Source organism: Penaeus japonicus, unplaced genomic scaffold (assembly GCF_977035675.1).
Source record: "Penaeus japonicus unplaced genomic scaffold, GWHDUDI00000001_assembly GWHDUDI00000026, whole genome shotgun sequence".
NCBI lineage: Eukaryota > Metazoa > Arthropoda > Malacostraca > Decapoda > Penaeidae > Penaeus > Penaeus japonicus.
The window spans coordinates 11,769,798-11,779,797 of NW_028234428.1; the positions used below are offsets into that span (position 1 = coordinate 11,769,798).

Sequence of the window (10,000 nt, forward strand, 5' to 3'; positions counted from 1 at the left end):
TCCTGTTGTTATTATCATCACCATTTATAATTGTTGTTATTATTATTATTATTATTATTATTATTATTATTATTATTATTATTATTATTATATATTATCATTATCACCATATATTTTATTATCAGTATTATTATCATTATTATGATGAAACTTCTTATCTATTATTTTGATGTATGTTGGTAGTTTCCTGAAGATATCATTTAATTTTATGCAATGGTTCAAATGATAAACATAAATACTTGGACAATGTTCATTTCAAAAATAGCTCTTACTGAACAGCTCTTACAGTATTGGAATGCTGTAAACTAGGATAGATTCTTGTAATGTTAATGTGTTATCACAGGATGTAGACTGTGCATCTCAATATCAAGAGGATGTAAGGGATTCTTTCTAAGAATTTTAGACCCGCAAAAACAAGATAAATAAATAAATAAATAATATATTTTTTTTAATATGGTTAAACAACTGTGTGAGATCATTGTTTTTGAAAATGTACTGGGCTTATTATTTTTATAATAGTAACACTGATGATAACAGTAGTTATGATATTGTTAAGTATTAAGTATGAAAATGATGAATAAGTATTCAGTAAGAATGATGATAGTAATAAATATTGACAAATAGGATAATAACAAATAATGATGATGCTTGTTCACACACACACACACACACACACACACACACACACACACACACACACACACACACACACACACACACACACACACACACACACACACACACACATGCACATACACATACACATACACATACACATACACATACACATACACATACACATACACACACACACACACATACACACAAAAGCCACCCTGTTTTGTGGTCTTTCAGAATCTAATAATCAACAAAATTACAGACGTATTCCTTTCCACTTTGCAGGACATGATAGTCGAGATGTCGGCTTGTTCGCAAAAGAGGACGGTGAAGAGGTTCCTCATCTCGGGGGTCCATGACCAAGAGGAGATTGCGGCGATAAGAAAGAAGATCGAAGAGCTGGGCGGGAAGATTGAGGACAATGCAAAGAACACCTTCATATCCCTGTGCACCCACGTTATTGTCAAGGAGTTCAATCTGACGGAGAAAGTGCTCGGTGCGCTGGCCTCAGGTGAGCAAAGGGGAGAGTTTCTTTGGGGCGTAGGAGAAATAATACCCCTTTTGGACTGAAGGGATGTAGTGATGTGCTCTCTAGAAAGTGGTATTGATGTGGAGTTAGATAAATTGATGATGCTCGGTGTACAGAAAGTGCGTGGTGAACTAACTTTGGTTGAGACAGAGGTTCTGAGGGCAAGAGGATATATCCGTGTTTGGTATATTGCTTTATTGTTTAGAAATTAGAAATGATAAAGAATTGAGAGAAGGATAGAAAGTGCAGTAGTGCTGGATGAGTGAAATGGACAGGTTCTTGGGACTGGAGGAAATATACTTTTGGCTGGCATATACAGCTTTGAATGAGCGATAGATATACCTTTTCCATAGATTGTGTTATGGAAATGTTTTGCATGATATTGTTGTGCTGCTTAAATCATACTGTATTACTTGGTTATGTTGCAGGTTTGGTATGATTTGAATTGTTTTATTTAAATCATGCAATTTATATCAGTTTAGGAGAAAATAATGAAAAAATGATTAATTTCACTAAGAAAAGAAAATTCTTTACATAAAATTCATTATTATTACAAAAAAATATGTTAACGTAGGTATCAGCAAGTATATCATATCTTTCAGTATTTGTGAGAGGTATTGTAGGTTGTAGTGCTAGATGTAAATGAACAGATATGTGAATTTGATGTGAATTTGACAGTGCCAGTATAGTTACACTGTTATAGAAGTAAATTGCAGTGAGAGTAATATAGTATGAATCAAAAGTCATGTTATGCAGAAGGACGTTGCTTTTGGATCTTATTATAATTAAATGCCAGTGATGGGTATGAAAAAGCTGTGTTCCTTATCAGTATAGAGAGATAAGGATAGTGAGAGTTACCAGTTAGTTCCTCTGTAATTCCATTTATTGAAAAGTTTTTATTCAACCTCACAGAATTACCGCATATGTGTGATACTATTATCATTGCAAATATATATTAGTATTAGTGACTATTTCTTTGTTAAGACCAAAAATTAAGTCTAGGTTGGATGCAACTACAGTCAGGCACAAAGCTGTCTAATGCAATACCATGAACATCCTTTCATTAATTTTTTAACTCTTATAGAATAATCAAATTTAGATTAATAATGTTTATATATATATATATTTTTTTTTTCTTCTTCTTCTTTTTTTTTCTTTTTTTTTTTCCTTTTTTTTGTTAACCAATTTTCTCCCAGACTCCAGTATGGTGACAAAGAGCTCATGGTTTCAGTCTTTTTTTCTTTCTTCTCCCTCTCTCTCTCTCTCTCTCTCTCTCTCCGCCACCGCGGATTCAGCCTCCGCAATGATACAAACCCCACAACCATTCCAGGGAAATGGATCTTGCAACCCGAGTTTGTAGAAGACAGTCACCGCGAGGGCAGATGGCTGGAGGAGAGTCAGTACGAAATCAAGGAATTCGTGGAGTGCCGACAGGAGAGGAGTGCCCGCAGCTTCGGCATTTACTCCGGCTGGAAGGTGTACGTGAAGCTGGAGAACAACAACCTGACTAAGTCGTTTCGAAGGTTTGTGCCAGCGATGGAGGAGTTTTTTTGTTGTTGTTTTTTCGAGAATGGGGTTTCAGGTAATGTTTTGATTTTTATTTGTATGATTATTTTTGTTTTTGTTGTTATAGATTGCTGTTATTACTATTGTTTTTATTCACATTGTTATTATCATTATTTATTTATTTATCTATTTATTTATTCTATTGTTATTATTGTTATCGCTGCAATTTCTGGTAAGTGATAATATTCACAGTTGCTTATGTTATTTATTTTTTATGATTATTATTGTTATTATTACTACAAATTACCACCACCATCTTTATTCTATAGGTGTGTCTGTCTGTCTTTCTGTCTGTGTATGGCCATGCATATATGTATATTCACATGCAGATAAAGGTAAAGATTCATTAAGAATAGTAACCTAATAAGCAACTAACTTGACAGGGTTGTTGCTGCTGGAGGTGCTGAGATCATGTCGTTAGTGGAGATTCTGCAGTCCGACTTCATCATCACCGAGAGGAAGATGGTAGCCTCCATTCGCGAGACAGTGGGGCCAAACATACCCATTGTGTACTTCAGTTACATTAAGGACACCATTGTCAGGGTAAATGATTTTTTTTTTTTTTTTCTGTTTTTTTCTTTTTTCTTTTTTTCTTTCTTTTCTCTCTTTCTTCTTTTTCTTCTTTCTTTCTTTCATTCTTTCTTCCTTTTTCTTCCTCCTTTCTTCCTTCTTTCTTCCTTCTTTCTTTCTATTTTTCTTTTTCTTCTTTCTTTCCTTCTTTATTTCATTCTTTCTTTCTTTCTCATTACCACTCCATAGGATGTTGAGGACATCAGACTCTCTATCCCCTTTGCAATATTTCTCTGAGTTTTTCTGTTGGAAATAGATCAGTCTAGTGTTTTGTTGACTAATATTGAGACAGTTTATGATTTTTGTAAATTGAAAAAAAATAGAGTTATTGTAAGTTGTATTATTATGCATAAACAAACACCAAAAATAAGTTTATAGAATAAAGAGTAAGTTTTTGAAATCTATTAGGATTTCATTCTTAGGCCTGTCATTTATCTTTGCACTTATTGGGTCTGATTCATTCAAGAACCTGTGTATTGGTATGAAACTACTAAGAGGAAAAAATAACATGTGTATTGTTATTCTAGTGTATTTATTTACTATTTTTTTTATAGGGAATTTCCCCCACGGACCTGAAGCCGTACCTCCTTGATGCGTACGGCAACACAGTCTTGGCGAGGAAAGTCGATCTTAGTAAGTGCTCTGTGCCAGCTCGGTTTTCTTCTTCCAGTGTGATTTTAGCTGTGTGTGATGAGCATACAAAGAATTTCATGGAGGTTCTAAGTATCCTTTTTTTATTTCTTTACAGCCAGACCCCATGTAAGAAATGTGGAGCCCAAGAGACCGCTCAGTGAGATGCAGACGAACACTTACAGAAAGGTACGTACCAAAGTATCCTTTTGCCTGTGAAAAGGGATTAAAGACTGTGTTTACTTGTTTGTTTATTTGCCTAAGTTTTATTTATATGTTTGCTTGTTGAGATACTGAAATACTTGGCCTAAGGACTACTGTGATATATTAGTAGTCTGTGGGATGTGAATATCTTTGCTTTAGGTGTTTTTTATTGATTATATTTTTTATTTATCAATGTTTCTATTCAATTTTTCTTATTGAAATGCTTATCCTCTCCTTTAGACTAGGAGAGCATTATTTCCCAGGATGCTTAATTAGCAGAGGACAATTTCACATGTAAATAAATAATAAGTGGCCATTCACATGTATATCTTCTTCTCCTCCAGAATTTATTGGGCATAACGTACCAACAACCAAAACTGGACCAGTTTGTAAGGATTGAATCACCAGGCAGACTGTCCCAAGCCTGTTCTCCAGTCAGGAGGACACCTTCCTCGAGCCGAAAACGCAGGTACCAGGTCTGTCAGGTGACCCCGGAGAAGCAGCCCTCCATCTTCAAGTACTTCATGAAAGAGGAACCGAAAAGCACAAAGAGCAGCACAGGGAAGGGGGAAACGTGTGTCATTGAGAACGGGAGTGACTCAGACGTGGAGGTCCTTGGAGAAACCTCAAGAAGTGATGGCGAAGGAGCTTTGAACGGTGACCGAACTCCAGAGGTTGATGGCAATGAGTGTGTGATTACCTCTGTGCAGAAAGGGAAATTGCCAATCAGGGATGTTACCAGTGACAGTCAGAAGGAATTGATTGAAGGTGCCATCAGAAACAGGATGAAAATTACGGTAGAAAAGCTCATTGCAGAGAAACATAAGAAAATGCATCCCAGTTTTGTAGATTTGACAGGAACGTCTCAAAAAAGATTAGATTTAGATGCCTCAAGTGACATAGTAAATTCAGATGAAGTAGTTAGTTTAGTAGATGAAATGGTAGAGGCAGATGTTATAGGAAAGGAAAATAGGGTAGTTCCTAACAACATGGAAGTAGCTGCTGATACAGTAGATTCAAATGAACTGCAAAGAGACAGTACAACAGTTTTAAGTGGAGTAGAAGATAAAGAAGCATCCAGTGAATTAACAGTATATAGAACTGCTACAAACATTGCAAGAACAGATTTGTCTTCAAGTGTTCAAAATACATTGAGAAAAGAAAGTTTTTCTACGGAAATGTTAGATGCGCAATGCCTCCTGAAAAAGGTAACTGTTAATATTGGTCCAAGAATAGATGAATGGTTAAACTCAAACACAGTATTGAACAAGGTTAAAGAGAATGAAGCATGGAATCTACCAGTGAGAGAAAAGAAAAAAGAATTTTCAGCAAGGCAGATGAAAATCAACAAAGGTGAAGTGAAAAGATCTATTGTGAAATTTGTAAGAAAGAGTAAAAGAGTAAGTGGCATCTATAGCAGTGATATTGTTGTGTTTGACAGTGAAATAAGTAAAGAGTTCACAGCACTGTCCAACCTTGAAAGTGACACGCACAGCCCTCCCGAAGTGCGAGAACTGAGTGTCGAAGAGATCTCCTACTTTGAGTCAAGCATCGATGAGGACGTGCGAGGCATTCAGACGTTTGCCACCGAAGAGCAGTCCATCATCGTGACGGGTATTGACTCCCTTTACTTGAGCATAACGCCGTATACTTATCCTCCCAGCAGCTTGTTTGGGGACCTTCTGCGGCGACTGGTTTTACAGGTGAGGAAGTGTTCAAGGTGATTTGATTATTTTGGATTAGCTAAATCTATGGGTAATATTTCTGTTTAAATCTATTGTTAATATTTCTGTTTAAATTTATTGGTAATATTTCTGTTAGATTTATTATTGTTTGTAATTATGTTGTTTTTACATGAGAGCATTCGGTCAGTGACTTCACATTACATACCTTGAAATCAATGACATGGATTAATTTTGCAGACCAAGTTCACCGTTGTCTGTTCGTATGCCCTGAATATGGCGCACAGGATTCTCTCCTTACACCCGCCCAAAAGTTCCTGCTGGCGGACCTATTACTATGAAGTGTTTTCAACAGCATTGCAGGTAGTGTTTGTTTATTTGCTTAGCAGTTTGGGGTCTAGAATGCTTTGCATTTTGTTTTGTCTGCTTGCATGAATGTGAGATTGACTTTTTGATTAAGATTTTTTTCTCTCTGTCATTGCCAGTGTAATGGTAATTCTGTTACTCTATGGAGTTTTTAAAGAAGAAATGATATTGTTTATAAATTAAAAATTAAAAATAATAAAATAATTAATGATTATAAATGATTTGTGGCTTGTTATACAAACAGAACCAGGAGACAGGATGTCTTCAGGCATGGAGATTTATTCATCACGTGATTGAATGTTCGTTGAGCGACATTGACGAGGACGACGAGATCTCAGATTCAGAAGCAGAAGAGGAGGACACCGTCTTAAGGGAGAACGCGCTGAGTCTTCTCAGGTTTCTCATCTTGGTCCTCAGGGAAGACATGAGGTTATGGGATAACAGGTAAGGATTTGGATGTGCACACACGCTCACATGGGGAAAGCACACACACTAACACACTTATATAAATACCCTCCCAGACTCAAACGCACACGCGCACATGCACATGCACATGCGCACAAGCACGCGCACACACACACACACACACACGCACACACACACACACACACACACACACACACACACACACACACACACACACACACACACACACACACACACACACACACACACACACACACACACACACACACACACCCTCCCAATAAATATTTTTTAACCCATTAACGACGGGATGTTTTGGCACCAAATGGTTGAAACATTGGGATATTTCAAATGTGTAAGCCGCATTCAAGCGCTAAGCACGGCGGCCAAGAGGATAGCCATGATGAAATATCTTGTCCCAGGCGGCTGACACTGCCACCATTTGACATGATATCTTTTCACCCATTGTTAACAGGTTAACTAAATTAAAGTTGAGGGATACCCTCCCACTCAATATAATGCCACTGCCTTGTATTCATCCCATAGTAGTTTCCTGATCAATGCTAGTATGCCTGGAACAGAAAGTTTTATCATTTGCAATGTTTTATATCACAGCATTTGGTAATATTTATATAAATATCTTCCATTCCTTACAGGGAAAAGGTCTGTGATCTTCTCTGCTGGAAAGTTTTCTTGGGACAAATAAGAAAGCCATCCATAACAACCACTCCCGTGAAACATCTGCTGCGTACATGGATTGCAGTGCAATCATCTGACCCAGCTGTAATGCAGTGTGTTGCAGTGAGTATAGATTCAGCATTACCTTTGAATTAGGTTTATATTGGTGAAAAGAACGTTGAAGATTCTTGTTGAAACTTTTGCTTTGTCTTTTTAAAATGAAAGATGAATCATCGGTAAGACACAGGGACAGGAGGACCATTGCTCAGTCTATTTTATAGCAAGCCATCTTTTTCAGGATCTTGTGTCCATAGTCTTGGAAGTGTTGTGGAAATTTGAGAGAACGTCACTCCTGCCAGTCAGTCCGTTGCCAAAGTCAGTGGCGCTCTTGAGCACAGAATTTCTCCTCCAGATCAAAGGTATGTAGAGAATTTGACAGGTAAAGTATACAGTACATATATGTACATATACACTCAAATGCACAAATACTTGCACACATTCAGTCAGCAGTCAAAATCACTCAGTCTACAACAGAGGAGCATTCTGCTTTTGATTATCTTTGATCAAAGTGCCGTTCCTAACTTGATTGATTACATTATAAACCATTTACTGCCTACAAGTTCTTGAAACATCCAATCATCCAAATGTATGTCATCCAACAGATCTGGGCTCTAGTCAATGCATGAAGCTCATCCACAGCTTCTCCTCTCCCTGGCCAAAGATGGTGGTGTCTTACGTGATCTTCCAGGAGATTGCTCAGGTCTACAACCAAAAGATTAATCTTATAGATATTGTAAGTTGGAAAATTTTGCATTTCCTTATCCCACTCATGCCGGGGCGATTCCGGCTTTGCATGGTCATAATGCCAGCGTGTCAGTACGTCACCAGGCGCGAATGGGTTAATTGTGGTAATGCACTGCTATATGCTGTATTTATTGTATTATGTGTATTGATTATACGCATATAAATTAATCTTTTGACTATGATATTCTCAAATGTGTTCCCCAAACAGTTGGATTTTGGTCAAGCTGTGATGCTTGGTCAGTGTACTACTTCCACCTGTTCTTCACCTGAGGTTAGTCAATGGACAACTTTCACTTATTCCTTTATTCAGTGGAAAACTTCTATTTCATTACTGATTGATAAGATGCAGTATGTGATTATTGGTTGTTTTCCCTCTTCTGTTCTTCCTACTGACTTTTACATTTGAATAAAGGCACACAGATGATTTCCAATGCATGGATATATATATGAGTAATTCATCAGTATGAATTAATTTACTGTCTTTTCAATAGGATTATCCAACCAAAAGAACTGCCTCCCCATCAAAGAAGTTTCATTTGGGCCAGAATGTTAACAAAAAGAATTTAAAAGGTAAGGTATAAGCTCTTGCTATCTTGTTCTGTAGTAGAGGAAATCTAATAATATAGGGAATTAGAATTATTTGCCACAAAATTACAGAGTGAGAAACCAAGACTATCTTTTATGAAGAGAGATGCATGGAGGCTAGCCCGTTGCCGACGGGACTGTTTTGGCTCCAAATGGTTGAAACGCCGGGATATTTCAAATGCATGAGCCTAATGCCTCGGGCTATTCACCAGCTCTACCCACAGGCAAGCACTACGTGCTCGATGACCTGGCGCGCCAGCCAGGAAGACAGCCATGACAAAATATCTCGTCCCTGGCGGTTGGTCCTGCCACCACTCGACATAATATCTTGTCACCCGGTGTTAACGGGTTAACTCTTATCAAGATGAAATAAGGAATTCATTGCTGGAAGTCTTGGTGCATAACACTGCATTTATTGATTAGACCACTGAATTTTTAATGGATTGTCAAAAGGGTTATTGAATCTAGTACTAATAGCCATTCAGATATTTTGATGCAAATGCTGCTTAAGACTCAGATTGTACATTCTGAGGATTGCACTATTTTCTTTTTTATTATTATTTTTTTTGGGGGGGGAGGGTACAGAAAACAAGTCAGAAAATGTTCTGATTTCTATCAAAAGGGCATCGTATAAGTATAGATAAAGCAATGCAATACCTAACAACCAAGATTGCCTCCAATAAACACATCAAAACCATGTCCATCAACCAGCCATGACGTAGGGGAGAAACTTAGAAGACAGAAATTTTCCAAATTCTCCGTCTCATGTCGAGATTATCTCATTCACCATCTTCTCTGTAAACACTTTCATATGCAAGCCTCCCAAAGAATCTGTTGCAGCTTGCCACTTAAACTCTCAGGCAATCACACAGGTGAGACGTCGCTTCTGAGAGCATGCATCACGAACAACGTGGAGCGGGTGCAAAAGCTGTTGAAAGTCCCCGGCATCGACATCAACCAGACTGACAACTCTGGGTGGACGCCCATGCACGAGGCAGCGATAAGGGGTCACAATGAATGCATCAAACTACTGCTCAATTTCAACTGTTACGATGTCCTTGGACCAAAGAACTCTCTGTATCCTTACATGAAAAGAGGTAACATCTTATCATCATATACCTATTAGTTTGCTTTAATGAAAAGAAAAGAGTTGTGGAAATAAGAGGAGTTAAAAGAGGATGATATTTGCAATAATGTTATTAATGATGAGGATAATAATAATAATGATAATAATGATGAGGATAATAATAATAATGATAATAGTGATGAGGATAATAATAATAATGATGATGATGATAATATAAATGTGTGATTTCTTTCAGAACGTTTTTCTCACATTGTC

The 10,000-nt window shown here is 37.3% G+C and overlaps 1 protein-coding gene across 2 annotated transcripts in view; it reads left to right on the top strand.

Annotated features, from left to right (window-relative positions):
* Nucleotides 1-10,000, top strand: part of LOC122244822 (uncharacterized) — a 15,018-nt gene that overhangs the window by 1,697 nt on the left and 3,321 nt on the right. The window contains exons 2-16 of one of the 2 annotated variants that reach the window (XM_043002798.2): nucleotides 904-1,129; nucleotides 2,478-2,670; nucleotides 3,097-3,256; nucleotides 3,838-3,916; nucleotides 4,032-4,102; nucleotides 4,462-5,820; nucleotides 6,040-6,162; nucleotides 6,410-6,609; nucleotides 7,248-7,392; nucleotides 7,568-7,688; nucleotides 7,932-8,062; nucleotides 8,282-8,344; nucleotides 8,565-8,643; nucleotides 9,519-9,755; nucleotides 9,981-10,000. The exon at nucleotides 9,981-10,000 is cut by the window's right edge and continues 100 nt beyond it. In XM_043002798.2, the coding sequence (XP_042858732.2) occupies nucleotides 907-1,129; nucleotides 2,478-2,670; nucleotides 3,097-3,256; nucleotides 3,838-3,916; nucleotides 4,032-4,102; nucleotides 4,462-5,820; nucleotides 6,040-6,162; nucleotides 6,410-6,609; nucleotides 7,248-7,392; nucleotides 7,568-7,688; nucleotides 7,932-8,062; nucleotides 8,282-8,344; nucleotides 8,565-8,643; nucleotides 9,519-9,755; nucleotides 9,981-10,000 (3,204 nt within the window). In that variant the 5' untranslated portion in view covers nucleotides 904-906. The remainder of the gene's footprint in view (nucleotides 1-903; nucleotides 1,130-2,477; nucleotides 2,671-3,096; nucleotides 3,257-3,837; nucleotides 3,917-4,031; nucleotides 4,103-4,461; nucleotides 5,821-6,039; nucleotides 6,163-6,409; nucleotides 6,610-7,247; nucleotides 7,393-7,567; nucleotides 7,689-7,931; nucleotides 8,063-8,281; nucleotides 8,345-8,564; nucleotides 8,644-9,518; nucleotides 9,756-9,980) is intronic. The other variant, XM_043002799.2, reaches the window with a different exon arrangement.